Here is a 15,362-nt window from a genome sequence, read left to right as displayed (position 1 = left end):
TACTAAATGAAAGCCAAGCAGTAATTTAATTTACCTTTGATTTGAAACACAAACTCCGAGCAGAAGCATCCTAACCAGAAATCAAAAACTCGGCTACTCTTCCACCGCCCAAATCGTGAGATTAACTGGACCAAGCACTGATTAGTGTTCTAGGACGAGAACCATCATAAAAAACAAAGCCCAGATGTTCCAGAATTCGCCGCCGTGCACGGCAACGCCAACGAGGCCAAAGACACCCAAAACATCAGTCCATCAAACCCAACCAAAATTGAAAACTAATTATACATAGATGCAGAAATCTTCGAGAGGATTTCGTTTCGTACCTCAGACTACCCAGATGGTGGCCGGAGTCGCCCGAAAATCAGAAATTGCCGGAAGAGCTTCACACCTTCTGAGCTTCGAATCTCCCTTCATGAACTGTGCATGGATGATCCATCACCATAGGCACGTCGGCGATGACGAGACGAGAAGAATGCCGGTGGTCCGGCTTGGAGAGGTGGCCGGACGGAGGAACTTTGTCCAGGTCGTGGCTTCGGGTCGTCGACAAGCAGAAACGGGTCGAGATCTCTGATCGTTTCTGGAATGGGTAGTCCGCCGCGGCAGGAATTAATGAGTCGGGATTAGTTTTGAGGCAGGACAGCACCAGGAGTTCTCGGGAGAGACAATCGTCGGCGGGTCGAGCTTTCGAGTCAAGTTGTTGTTATTGTTGCAGCGTTTGGGTTTGAGAGAGAGAGGAGGAGGAGGAAAGACCTGGAGGAAGAAGATGAGGTAAAAAGGAGAGAGAGAGAGAGTTAAAAAAAAAAAAAAACAATTGAGGGTAAAATAGACATTTTGAAGTGAAATGGATGCCACGTCAGTAATTTAACGGTTAATTTAGACGGAGCTTGACGGCAGGGACTAATTGTTAAGAAATTGAGAGTTTGAGGAGTTTTTTGATGAAATTAGAAGTCCATGGACTGAATTGATTTTGGACCTAAACCACAGGGTACTAACTAATATTTAGCCCTTAAAATAATTACCGGGTATACTTAGATTTTTGTTAGGTACATTTAGAAACACTAATTTTGTATTGGTATATATACTATTCCAACTTTGAAGTTATTTTCATTTATCCAATAAATATTTTTTACCTTAAAAAAAAAAACTGTTAAGACCTTGAAAATAAAAAATACAAATATAGTGACACTTCATTGATATAACCGCCAAATATATGTTGATATTAAATCGTCACCGCTGTGTTCGGTGCCGTGTATTCTCTCGGCCTACACATGCGTGGCACGGGTTACCGACAGCAGCGACACGTGTCAACTGCTTAGACTTCCACGGTACAAGTTAGCACACCAGCTCGATCTTCGTTTTACTCTTACGTTCGGTCACTTCAAACCCCTTCTTAAACCCCATAACGCAAGGGGATTGGATCAGCTTTCTTAACATTCTTCCTCTGCTTCTTCTTCCAAAAACACCTCTCTTTCATTTCAGACTAATCCAGAGAAAGATGAAAATACGGTGCAATGCGTGCGAGGTGGCAGAGGCCGAAGTGCTGTGCTGCGCAGACGAGGCAGCCTTATGCTGGGGATGTGACCAGAAGATCCACGCCGCCAACAAGTTAGCCAGTAAGCACCAGAGAGTCCCTCTCTCTTCCTCATCGTCTCCATTGCCCAAGTGCGACTTCTGCCAGGTACAAAACCATTCAAAGTTGTGTGTATGATGAAATCGAAATGCATGTCTCAGTTAGTTCAGTTCATATCCATTTTCAGTGAATAAGTTTTCATTAGTGGTAGTTGCTTTTGTTGTTGTTCTTCTTCATTATGTCAGTCTGTGAATGTGGTTTTCTGCTAATTGGTCTGCGTTGAAACACTGGAAAATATTTGTTTGGTTTTTCTTTTCTTCCTTTTGTAGAGAGGGAGTTGCATCTGAATGTGGTCATCGCTAGCTCTTGCTGGTTCTGCTTCATTATGTGATGATGTGAATGCAGTCTGTGCAAATTGAATCAGTTCAAAGAAACAGTTTAAGAGATTAGAGAAAAAAATATATATATATATATATATTTATATATATATATATTGAGGGAGTTGCAATCCTTGGCCACCCTGGCCAATTGTGACATGTCTGCTCTGTTGGCTCTTTTTGTTTCATTATCATATTTCATATTTGGTAGTTTCTAGTCTAGTTGCGTATGGATAGTTTCAGAACAGCTGGAGGTTTGGAATTTTGGTGCAGACTATTAAATTTTGGATATATAGCTATGGACCCATCATGACTACATAATCCCTTGTATAAGTTCCAAGAACATTTAACAGGGTCAAGGAGTCAAGCAAGTGTTGAAAAATATCTAGATTCTATGGATATAGAGTATGGTAAATCTCTAGCCATGATAACTGAAATTGTATGATGTGAGGGAAATGAAAAATCTGTGAATGTAATTATATATGTTTCTCTCATCTGGTCATTGTGGTCCTGCATGGATATAGATCTACTACATCAACCTTTGTTGTAATTAATTGAGTGGTAGATCGATGGGTGGTCACACAGGTGCTAGTAGATGGATATTAATGGAGTGATGCATTTTCGGGTGGAATTCATTTCCATGTTATATCTGAAAATGATTGAAATGAATACTTGATGTGGCTGATGCCTGCGGCATGGAGAGATTGATAGCAGTCTCACCCTGCAGGTCAAGCATGATAAGAGGGAGATTTGCCTTGTTAGCTAGGCAATCACTTGACTTCAAAAGCTTAAGCTGTCAACAATACTGAATGTTTAGCTAAGGGTTTACCTATAGCAAAGGACTGGGCAAGAAGCTTGCAATTGCTATCGTTCTTTAAACCAGCCTTTCCCTTTTGGTGGTTTCAGTTTGTAAGAGCAAGTTCACCCGTTGGGTCACCAGGTCACCCACTATTCACTACTTTTTAGTGTTAATTTCACCCTCGGGGTCACCATGGTGACATGTACAGTGTATTTCGTGATCCAGAGAATGAAAATATACACTAAAAAGTAGTGAATAGTATGTGACCCAGTAATCCAACGGGTGAACTTGCTCTAAAATTGTAATTGTTTAGATATAGTGCAGTAATAATATGATTGTTAATTTATTTTGCAGGAGACTGTTGGTTACTTCTTCTGTCTAGAGGACCGAGCTTTACTCTGTAGGAAATGCGACGTTGCCATACACACAGCAAACTCCTACGTGTCTAGTCACCAAAGGTTTTTGCTTCCTGGAGTGGAAGTGGGGCTTGAAGCAACTGAACCATGTAACTCCCCCTCTACAAAGGAAAAGTTGAGTTCTGTGGAAACAGTTTCTGAATCAGCATCATCTCCATCAATCCCCAGAAGTGTCATAGATCATTTTAGTACTGGTGAGATAAAAGACACAATTCCTATGCAAATTGGTGGCATTGGGACTCTTGTATCAGACAAGATACCGTTAAACCGAAGTACCACTACCTCTGTGGGTACTATTTCGGGGTGGCTCTTGGAAGAATGTCTTGGATTAACTTATCCTAATCAGAATAACGGAAGCTTGGACACTATGCCATCAAAGGTTTATGGAAGCTACCACGCGTGAGTTTTTCTTGACACATCGGTTGTGGGGATTAGTTAACGATCAAGATGCTTTAGAATATCATGACCAGCAAGGAAGTGTTGTATGCTGTTAATAATTTGGATCTATGTATCAGATATATCAAAGCAGTGGCAGAGGTTCCTCCGGTTGAAATTCATAGACCAAGTGCATGCTTTCAAACAGCTTAGGGGGATACAAATGAAAGACACCCTCAAGCATAAATAAGGAAAGAGGGAAGAGAAGTTGTTATGAAATGTCATTGCTGGGCTGTTTTCAGTTTTTATTTTTCTTTCTGTTAATTATTAAGATAACTGGTTGGGTTGGTTTAGTAGGCTTCCACACCTTGTTAATGGTTAGTGGTATCGATCACTATGTAACCCAGATAGCAAAAAGTAATAATAAATCAGTTTCATGGTATATTCAATTATCGTTTCATTAGAAAGATTCGAATTCAAGTATTGTGTAAACTAAGGAGTGCCAACAAGGTGGCTCATCTAATGGCAGCTTCTTTCAGCTCTCTCTCTGCAGATACTTTTTATTTTTCATCTCCTTCTTTCCTACAAGCTGCACTTGCAGCTGATGCTTGTACCATGTAAGCTTTCGTTTTCATCAATAAAAGTATGACCTCCTTTCCCTCAAAAAAAGTATTGTGTAAACCTCTTTGAAGCTTTTTGGGACCAAAAGTAGGTTGCCTATTATGGAAGAAATAAGAGAGTGATGTATAATTGCCTAGTGAGACACTTTGTTACAATCTTACTTTTTGACGATTCTTTTGCCAGTGAAACTTTGTTATAATTTATTGGTGAGAGACGAAGAAACATTTTTCATCTAGTTCTTTGAGATAATTTACTCTTTTTCAAAAAGGTAATATAATGTACATTTAAAGCAAAAATTGATTGAATTATACTGCTTCAAGACAATTTACTCTATAACAAGTGGGAAAAAATAACTATTTGATGCAACACACTCATAAGATAACTTGAGGTTAGCTTTGTGTTAACTTTTATGCTTAGTTGCTTATGTGCATGCTTACATTGATCACATTATAACAAAAGTATTGATGGACTAATTTTTTCTTGAGGAATAACCTTTTCTTGGAAAATGAACCTCAGTAAGTCGGTTAGGCTAAATGTGATGTGTTGTTAAGCTTGTTAAGATTTTGTGGGAAAAGTCTAACTAATTACATTGCAATCAAATGTACAATTTAGTGTCACTCAAACATCCTCTACATTTTGTTTTGTTTTCAATAAATATACATATAGAGCTTGGAAGATATTTGGAAGTTCATCAAAAGTAACGGAGAAGATCAGCTCGGGAGCAACTTCATATTATTGTTCATGGCCTGATCCATGGCCAGAGCAATCTAACCCGGAACGAATAGCATACCTATAAGTGACCATCATCGATCAGTTGTAAACTACTTCAATCGCGATTCACGAGCAGCGGCAGCGGATTCAGGGATTCAGAATATGTTTTCACATAAGGCATAACAAACTCATGTAGAGAAAAATATACTTAAAATGATAAAATAGTAGTGAAATTAGAAATCAACTAGATGATGAAGAGTATGAGAATTGAGACTACACTGATATCAGTTGAACTTTTGGAGTTGTATATAGGAGGAGCCTAGCCACGAGATGAGGAAAAATATAAAACTCGGCCAAGAGAAGAAGATAGAAACTATAGGGATAAAGTTGTATTTGAATAGATTGCTCTGACTTTTGTTCGTAGTAAAAGTAAAACTTCACGGACGACGACGTCCGAAAGCAAGTGGAGAGATTAATGAGGCTTGATTAATGCGACATCGCTTTGGAGTACAAGAAGAACACAATTGCAGTGAAGCAGATTGGTCTTCTTCTTTTACCCTTTTTAGTTTTTACAATCAATTGATATGCAGAACCTCTCAATTTCATCACTCTCCCAAAAACTTGGGTATTGCCCAACCTCGCCCCCCGTCTGAATTTGCCACTGGATTCATGAGCATGGCTTAATAGGGCCGCCCTACCACTTGGATTGAAGAGCTGACCAATCACCACTTGAAAAAAAACATATTCATTTTCTCAAAAAGGCATGCATTTTGCACGGTGAAAGAGCCAAACACTCTTTTAACACTTCTGGCTCCTTGCAAATGCAACTCATTGACCAGCCCCATTATCCATGTAACAGGGCGGCCGTACCCAGGAACTTCTCATCAATCATCTTAGCCCGAGCAGCATCTGTAATGCTCCTTAAACAAAGTGCACAACCTCTTAAGTCCTAGAAATGAATATATGGCATTTACGATGTGTTTGGATAAAAGAAAAAAAAGAAATTTAAATGAAAATTAAGAATTTGTTGTAGAGAAATTGAATTTGAGAGGAATTTGTTGTGTATTCTCATTGATAATAGGGGCAGAATCTCAATCATACAAGGAAAGTAATCGTACATTGAATATGAATCTAGATCCGTCTAATTTAATCCTATTACCACTAGAGCAAGTAACCTAGAGTTTGCGCTAAACATAAATTAGGGTTTACTTGAACACTCCCCCTTGTGTTGCCCAAACACGGTGCTTCTCTCGTTGCCTCGTTAAAAACCTTGCCGAGTAACAAAAACCCAGTGGGACAAAAATAACTTCGGTCGAAAGGGAAAAAAAGCACAACACACTCTTCACGATTCGAGACGAACATGTAGACATCTCCCCCTGATGTCTGCGCCTCCCCCTGATGACTACGATTATGGCAGTTCAGATAATTTCCGCAAGCCAATTCTTGCCACATGTTTCTCGAACGTGGATTTGGGCAATGACTTAGTAAACAAGTCTGCCAAATTGTCCTCAGATCGAACCTGGTTCACTTTGATCTTGAGGAGCTTCTGTTGTTGTTGATTGTAGAAGAATTTAGGAGATATGTGCTTGGTGTTGTCGCCTTTGATGTAGCCTTGCTTCATTTGTTCAATGCAAGCAGCATTATCCTCATAAATGCTTGTTGGCTCATCTGTGGTAGACTTCAGACCATAGTTGTTTCGAACATGCGTAACTATGGATCGAAGCCATATACATTCACGAACTGCTTCGTGAAGAGCAATAATCTCTGCATGATTCGAAGAGGTAGTGTTAGCATTAAAGCCACCCTCAAGTGCCAGAGGTACAAGTTATAGAATAAGGGATTAAGTAAGGATGTCGAACCCACGAGGATTGGTAATTCCTTTCCTAGCTAGGGAAAACCTAAGGAAAAACTAGAAGAATATGCAAATGTACAATCACAAACAAAGGCTCACAGGTGAACTAAAGTTCATGATGAGTATGTGCAAGATGGTGTGTAGAGATTTGATTTTGATTTTGAGATTGGTTTCTATTCAAATTGAAACAATGAAAGCAAGTAATATAAACTAACCTAAACAAAACAAGTTGTTATCAAATGGATGGGAGTTAGGGCATCGGGTTTCACCTTTTGCCTCCCTTGCAAGCATTAAAGCAATTGAATATGAATGATACAAGGCTAATTGTCCAACTACCCTCTTAGCATCTGGATAGGACTACTAAGGCTTAAACCCCTTTCATTTTATTAACTCTAACCGGATAAGTCTAGAGCTAACTATCTAGAGACAAATTCAATTACCGGATAGGTCTCAATCATTTGCCCCTAAATGCATAATGCTTAGAGTTTAGGTAACCAAGCAAGCAAACCAATCCTATCTCTAGGTGATTTTAGCTCACTACCCTTACATGCACACATGGTGTGCTTTCATGTCCCTTTTTGCCTAGAGGTAATCAATCTCTAGGAAAAACTTCATGTCATGGCAAACACATAACTCAAATTGATTAGGTCTAAGCAATGCATTCAACTATTGACTTAGCATGTGAGAATGACAACATGAATTTGCATCAATTTATAAACAAAAGCATCAATCCAAGCAAGTTTGGCTAGGGCTTTCAACCCTAGCCCCAACTAGTTCACTACTCACACATAGCTAGATACACAAGCTTCAACACTCTATTAAACATAAAATACATAAAGAGATAGAGAGTAAAGGGTGACTATTGATGTGGTGACCCGAGAGAGGGGTCCCACAGCGCCGCGACCCCGAGCCAATGAGAAACTGACATGTCACGAATGATATCCCGATAACTCATCTACCCGAAATCTCAAGGCCTTTTGGGTTCAAACTGTTGGTTTACAAAACACTTTCTTGGACAAGTCGTTCTAGCAACCGAACAACACATTTTCAAAAGCGGAATTTGAAATGGGCTAAGAGTTTTGGGCTTGCAATCGAAGCCCAATTTGGAAAATAAAACAAATCACTAAGTAACTACAAGCATGGGAGACGCGCCCCAGGGTTACGGGTCTCCCGGAAATTTTGTAAACGAGTAGGAAATAAATAAATAAATAAATTAGTAAGAAAGTAAATAAATAAGTTACTTCGAAATCCGATAATGGACCCAAAACCGTACTTTAGTAAAGACAAAGAGGAATACGCCAAACCGTGCCATGTGCCTCTCCTATACGCTTCTCGACCACATGCTCAAAACCTGCACACTGTTGTAGGGGTGAGCTTTCGTCCTCGCATGCCCTGTAGGGGCTGACCCAACCATGCTAGGTTTGAAAATATTTACTACATATTATTGTGCACGTTTATCGAAAATATTTTAAAAAGAGGCAACCACAAACATTTATTTCTTTTATATAGCATATGCAGTATGCTTCACACAATTTGGAGCTCCAAGATATTTACCTGCCGGCTAAAGTAAAACAAATCAGTGACCGACCTAGTTCGTCATCCTTCGAGAACCGGCCAACTACTCTGTAGTCCCCTTGACTACAAGTAGCGAAAGTGTCCATTTCCTGGCCCTCAGTCTCCTATGACTGGTTCACTGTCTGTACTCACTCTTCCTCGACAAACATAGGAGCACGGCCCCATCCGGAGGTTCACGGTTATCGACACCGTGGGATCCCTAGGAATCTACGCGTCTAGGTCCCATTCACTTTCAGGTCACAAGTATAAACATACAAGGGTACAGTATCTCAACATGCAAGTCTAGCCTCGGTTTTAGCAATTGGCAATTATCAGTTCTGAAAACACATGTATCACGAGGCATCGACTAATGAACAACCAAAAACGTTCTTGCAGGCAACATACTATCTTAGAATAACATTCCACATATATCGAAAAGCCTCTAACAAGGAAGGGACAGCTCACCCTACCTGGAGATGGAGTGCTCGTCCACATTCGGGTTCATTCCCGACTTTCGATCATTTGTCCAAATCCAAGTGCACACGCTTGAGTCCTTTAACAAAAACTAAATCCGATAAGTACTCAATTCATAACTCATTTCTTAATTTCTTTATGAGTTACCAATTTAACTTGAATCGATATTTAATGGTAACCATTCCCGAACAATTCACTTAACGTAGTAAACCCATTCGGGAGACGGTGATCACACTTCTTTCCATGTTAAAATTTCAGTCAACCAGTTTGACCTTAATTTATTTAGCTTCTAAACCTTAAGCAATTAAATAATAATTACCATTCCCAAATGATTTCGCCTTTCAAACTCCTTTCGGGATATGGTGATTATACTTATTTTCTTAATGTATTCCAAGTCAACCGGTTTGACCCTTGTTACTTAATCATTAGATAGTAACAAATAAATAGTAATTACCATTCCCAAATGATCACATTCTTATGATAACTTCGGGATATGGCGACACTAGAATACTCCGATTTTTAACCTTATTTCATGAATGTTAATCCAATATCCTAATTTAGCTTAATCAAATAAAATCCACCATTTTCATTACCCACCTCCACTCAACATTGATAGTTACTCATGCTCAACATTTTCTTTCACAACAACGATTTAACTTGCAATTTACAACTTCTTTAAAGAGCTCACTGATTTAGTCATTCACCTTATAACAATGACATTTCCAACATAACCAATCACTCAATTACCATAACCAAATTTATATCACGCATACTCAATAAAACCATAACTTTGATCAGTACAAACAGTACACGGCTAAACAGATTCCAAAATACATAGTCCCTTACCATTCTTCTTTTCCCCAGCCAGAGGCTATTTCTAGTTGCTGCAGTCCATCACTATCAACCCATTCGGACCTCTAGAAGAAAAACAATACTATCAATATTCAACACTTAACCAATTTCACATCCAGAATAGAGTTTGAGGTCCTTAGTTCTTACCTTATTCGATTTCAACCAAAGCTACCCATGTAGCTCATCTTCTCCGATACTCCAAATTGCAGGAATCCAAGAACCTCAAGTCTCCATCTCCACAACAGAACAACAACTTATTTAATTAGTCTTAAAGTCCAAACAACAATCAAACTCTTAAATTCATAAGCCTGCATTCCTTACCCATTTTCAATTCTGCCGAAACCACAACCTCCATAACGTACTGCTTCTTGCAGTCCTTCTGTATTCTTCACCATCCCACCAAAACTGAAATTGATACCAAGACCAGAAGCTCCCCTCTCATTTCAATTCCCATCCTCCAAGTCCCGAATTCAAGAACATCAACCAAAAGATTTGAACATCAGCAATCCACTACTTTGGAACTGAAACTCAACCAAATAATGAAAGGGGGCTTCGAAAACACCTTACCAGAATAAGAGGACTATGCCGACAGAGTTCACGGCGGCATCAAGGTTTCTCACGCACCGGCGCCGGCGGTGTGTGTGGCGACTCTGGTTGGAATCGGAGGTCGGGTGTTTGGACTTTTGGAAAACGTGAGATGCTGATTCCAACCATGGATGTGGTTTAGCTCGATTCGGGTTGGAGATTGGAGAACGAAGGCATGCAGAGCTCGATTTCCGGCGATGTACGTTCGACGTCTTCTGGCGATGGGATGTTGGGGGCTTGATGGTCGACGCTCCCTGAGCTCACCGGAGGCGACAGTGTATTGAAAAGGCGGCCGGAAATTGATGGAGGTTGAGAGGCAGCAGCGTCGCAGCCTTGGGTGGTCACGGGTAGAGGCCGGAGGTGGTGCAGGTCGATGGTGAGGCTTGGGCTTGAGTCGGATATGGGTGCTGGATCGATTGGAGGTGGCGGTTTTGCAAGGTGGTGGCCGGAGAGGGGGTTTTCCGACGCTACAGTGGGAGGACTAGAAAGAGAGAGGTCGGGGGAGAGAGAGCGATGCGGCCGAGAGAGGAGAAAGGGAGAGAATGAGATTTTAGGGTTTTCTATTCCTATTTGTACTAGCGCATGAGAAATGTCGAATTTGCCCTCACGTCAAATTACGTAATACTCCCTGCTGATCGCTTTCGGGTTTTCGGGCTCTTAACTTTTATTCGTTTTTCACCAACGATTTCTCTAACAGACTCAATATTCAAATTCGCTACAACCCAATTCGTATCCTATTCCAATTTACTTCGACAATTTGTCTCGATAAACACTAGTAACAATTTAGGCCCAAATAAAAGAACATTGGCCCAAATTAAAGAATCTCGTCACCAAAGAAATCTTTGAACTCAACTCCTTCACTTGAGTGACCTTATGAAAAAAAAATCTTATTGGCGAAAAATTTATCTTCAAAAAATTAAACAAAATTTTCGAGGGCTCACAATTGATGATGCCAGAAGAGGTGGTGGAGTTGGGTCTCCAAGAACATGATGTGGTGGGAGTCACCTCCTTCTCCTTGCTCCAAGCTCTTGATATTTGTAAGAATAGTGAAATTTAGGATCTCTAAGATGAGTTGTGGTGTTGAATGGTGGAGGAAATGAAGGTTGTAGTGGTAGAAATGGAGGTTTTAGAGGTGGAGATGGTGGTTTTAGTGGTGGAAATGGTGGTGTCTTCTCTAGAGAGAAAAATGGATCTTAGATAGGATGAAGATGATTGAATGGAGTCAAGAATTCTGAATAATTGGTGTTTGGCCTCTTTTTGATCAGCTAGGTGTGTCATCTTTGGTCCCCAAGTGTGCAAGAGATGCTCTTACACCATTATCCCCCAAATGGTCCAAAATTGGCAAAGTGATAAAAGGACAAGGTGCAGAGAGATATTTGAATTTCAAGTGATGGGAGATTCTCACCACCATGGTCCTCCTTTGCTGGAGAAAAGACCCTCCATGAGTGGCGGCTCGCCGGAAAAGTCGCTTAAAAAGTTGATTTGCAATTTTCTTCCAATCTCTGTGTCTTCTTCCCCTAGCTTCAAATCTCCACATTTCAAGTCTGAAATAGTCATTTTATTCTCAATGCAAGGTTTCCTACAAATAAAAGGAAATGGATTAAAAAAGGTAAAATAGCATGGAAGACAAATCAATTTTCATAATTATGGGGCACAATTGTGTAAATAATTTGTGACTCAACAGGTAGTGACTAAGGTCTGCTTTGTAGACCTCCAAGATATTGCGGTCTTTCCCATGGTGAAAACATAACCAGTTTGGGAGCGACCTTTGTGTGGGTCAGAGAGGTACCCAGCATCAGCAAAACCTTCCAAAACACTTATATCGTTTTGGGGTGGGGAGAGGGAACACAGTCCACCATATGTGGCGTCCCTGACACTAGATGGGTCCGAATCCATCTTCTCTATGTAGGCATAGAACAAGCCCATATCGATCGTACCACTTAGGTATCAAAAGATATCTTTAACACCAGTCCAATGGCGTCGTGTTGGCGCAGAGTTATATCTAGCTAGCAAGTTCACAACGAATGAGATATCCGGTCTTGTGTATTGTGCTAAGTACAATAATGCGCCTATTGCACTTAGGTAGGGCACTTCTGCCTCTAGCACTTCTTCGTCGTCATCTTTTGGACGGAATTGATCCTTCTTTGGATCAAGACTACAGACGACCATTGGGGTGTTTGAAGGCTTAATCTTGTCAGTGTTGAAACGCCTAAGCATCTTTTGGGTATAAGCTGATTGATGAATCAGGATACCATCTCTACAGTGCTCAAGTTATAAACCGAGGCAAAACCGTGTTTTCCCAAGATCTTTCATCTCAAACTCGGATTTCAAATGTTCAGCGGTTTCCCTTAACTCTTTAAGGGTGCCAATTATGTTCATGTCATCGACATAAACCCCACTATTGCAAATCTGGAACTTGTCCTTTTTATGAACACACATGGGCATAGTTCATTGTTGACATATCCCTTTCCAATCAAGTAGTCACTTAGACAGTTATACCACATCCGTCCGGATTGCTTCAATCCATATAGTGAGCGTTTCAATCTAATTGCAAACTCGCTCTGTGGTTTGGAGCCACTTGATTTGGATAGCTGAATTCCATCTGGAACTTTCATGTATATTTCTGTATCTAGATCCCCATATAGATATGCAATAACCATATCCATAAGCTGCATGTTCAGTTTTTCAGAAACTACCAAACCGACAAGGTAGCGGAACGTAATGATGTCCATTACAGGAGAATAGGTCTCCTCGTAGTCGATTCCAGGGCGTTGTGAGAAGCCTTGTGCCACAAGGAGAGCTTTGTACCTTACAATCCTGTTTTTCTCATTACGCTTTCTAACGAATACCCATTTGTGACCAACTGGTTTGGTGTTGGGCGGTATTGGTACAACATTGCCAAATACCTTTCTTTTCGCTAGAGAATCAAGTTTTGCCTGGATCGCATCTTTCCATTTTGGCCAGTCAGCTCTACGTTGGCATTCATCAATGGAGCGTGGTTCGATGTCATCGGTCTCAATAATCTCACGCGCCACTGAATACGCGAATACATCATCAATGATGATGGAGTTTCTTTCTCACGTCCCATGTACACTAGTGTAATTGACAGAGATCTCTACATTCTCAGGGATAGGTTCTGACATTGAGGTGTCCCCCAACGATTTCTCTTGGACATAACCATAATCCAGAACATTCTCATGGGACGGATTTTGAGTATCGATGATCAAAGGATTTGTTTGTGCCTCATTCGCTCTCTTTCTAGGGCGAGTATCCTTCGAACCAATTGGTTTATCGCGCTTCCTTGTGGGACCTGCGGCCATAGACGCTACATCATTGCCATTCTGGGCAATGAAGCCATCTCCTGGTGTCACAGGAGTGACGTTATGTCCATTATTTGGGACATCAATCCTTGCAAGCACGTTTGCAGCAGGTATGTGTGATCTCGTCACTTTGGCAACATAAGAAAATACATCAGGCAAAGTGTCTGTTACATTCTGGAGCTAAATTATTCTTCGCACTTCAAGTTCGGACTGTGCGGTACGGGGATCAAGATGAGATATAGTGGGGACAGACCACGACAATTCCTGTCGTTCCTGTTGAACATATGTGTTCTTATCTCCCCCTAACGATGGGAAGACTGTCTTATCAAAGTGACAATCTTCAAATCTAGCGGTAAAGAGATCGCCTGTCAAGGGTTCAACAAAGTGGATGATGGTTGGAGATTCATATCCAACATATATGCTCATTCTTCGTTGTGGACCCATCTTAGTACGCTGTGGTGGCATAATAGGCACAAAAATGGCACACCCAAAAATGCTTAAGTGCGAGATATTAGACTCGTACCCAGTCACTAGCTGTAACGCAGAGTAAGATTGGGTTGCAGTGGGTCGTAGACGAATTAGCGTTGCTGCATGCAATATTGCATATCCCAAGCAGAAACAGGGAGATTGGTGTGCATAACCAATGCCCGTGCTATCATCTGTAGTTGTTTGATAGCAGCCTCTGCGAGACCATTTTGGGTATGAACATGGGGAACTGGATGCTCTACATCAATCCTCAGTGACATGCAATAGTTATCGAACGTTTTCGATGTAAACTCCTCTGCATTATCAAGTCGAATCGACTTAATAGGATAATCTGGGTAGTGAGCCCGTAGACGGATAATCTGGGCGAGGAGTTTAGCATAAGCAGCATTTCGAGTGGACAACAGCGTGACATGTGACCAGCGTGTCGACGCATCAACCAATACCATAAAGTATTTAAAAGGTCCGCATGATGGTTCAATTGGTCCACAGATATCCCCTTGGATTCTCTGTAAGAACGGAATGAGTATTTTAGGATCCTTTGCATAGGATGGTCTCGGTCCTAATTTCCCGAAGGAACAGGCTTTGCAAAATGAACGAGGGGTCTTAGAAGCAACCAATGAGGATTTTGGTTGAGCCTGAGCATCCGTAGCGCTATTAGAAGCAAAATGTGTGACTACATCTCCCATCATGGCATTAGAACCATGGAAATTGGTGTATGTGGCGACATGGCCACGAGGAGAGGCAACCATGGCATCATGCTCATGGTTGGTGCCATTGGTGGTGTCATCACATGGGACTTGGGCAGCCCTATGGCACCCCAAGAAGGCTGCAGCGCCAGAAGCTGCAATTGTTGCGGTCTTGCTAAGTCCATGAATCAATTTTCGATTCTTGCTTCTTCTCACTCTGAAGAATGGATGTCCATGTGAAGTCTTTAGTATACGGAGCATTATATCACGACCAGGATGCCCTAGTCGGTCATGCCAAAGCCAATATGTGTCTGAATCCAAGAGATATTCTCTTATGACATTATTGGATTCAATTGGTCGAATTGTAGTGACATAAAGTCCACTAGATTGATACATAAACTTTTCTAAGATGCACTTTCGTCCGCAATCATTAGAGGTAATGCAAAGGAACTCTTTTCCGTTCTCATTATGCTTTTCCTCATGGAATCCGTTGGCTGTGATATCTTTAAAGCTCAATAAGGTTCGATTTGCCTTAGGAGCGTAGAGAGCTTCAATGACTTTAATCAAGGTGCCATTTGGCAATAGGAATTGGGCCATTCCATGTCCTTGAACTAAACCTGATGGCCCAGCCATCGTAGTCACAGAGGAATATGTAGTCAACATCTCTAAGAATAATTGCCTATA

The 15,362-nt window shown here is 41.0% G+C and overlaps 1 protein-coding gene across 1 annotated transcript; it reads left to right on the top strand.

Annotated features, from left to right (window-relative positions):
- Positions 1–1,403: 1,403 nt before the first annotated feature.
- LOC112190034 (B-box zinc finger protein 22) lies at positions 1,404–3,979 on the top strand. Its single transcript, XM_024329448.2, has 2 exons — positions 1,404–1,678; positions 3,101–3,979. Exons 1-2 carry the CDS (start codon positions 1,496–1,498, stop codon positions 3,563–3,565), a joined length of 648 nt encoding a protein of 215 aa, XP_024185216.1. The 5' UTR covers positions 1,404–1,495; the 3' UTR covers positions 3,566–3,979.
- Positions 3,980–15,362: the final 11,383 nt, after the last annotated feature.

The sequence above is a fragment of the Rosa chinensis genome, chromosome 2, assembly GCF_002994745.2.
Source record: "Rosa chinensis cultivar Old Blush chromosome 2, RchiOBHm-V2, whole genome shotgun sequence".
Taxonomy (NCBI): Eukaryota; Viridiplantae; Streptophyta; class Magnoliopsida; order Rosales; family Rosaceae; genus Rosa; species Rosa chinensis.
The sequence above is the reverse complement of the archived record's forward strand: the minus strand, read 5'-3'. Positions and strand labels throughout refer to the sequence as shown.

Coding starts and splice junctions, on each gene's coding strand:
- LOC112190034 (XM_024329448.2), top strand. CDS start 1,496: ATGAAAATACGGTGCAATGCGTGCGAGGTGGCAGAGGCCGAAGTGCTG. Junction 1,679..3,100: donor CCAAGTGCGACTTCTGCCAG/GTACAAAACCAT, acceptor TTTATTTTGCAG/GAGACTGTTGGTTACTTCTT.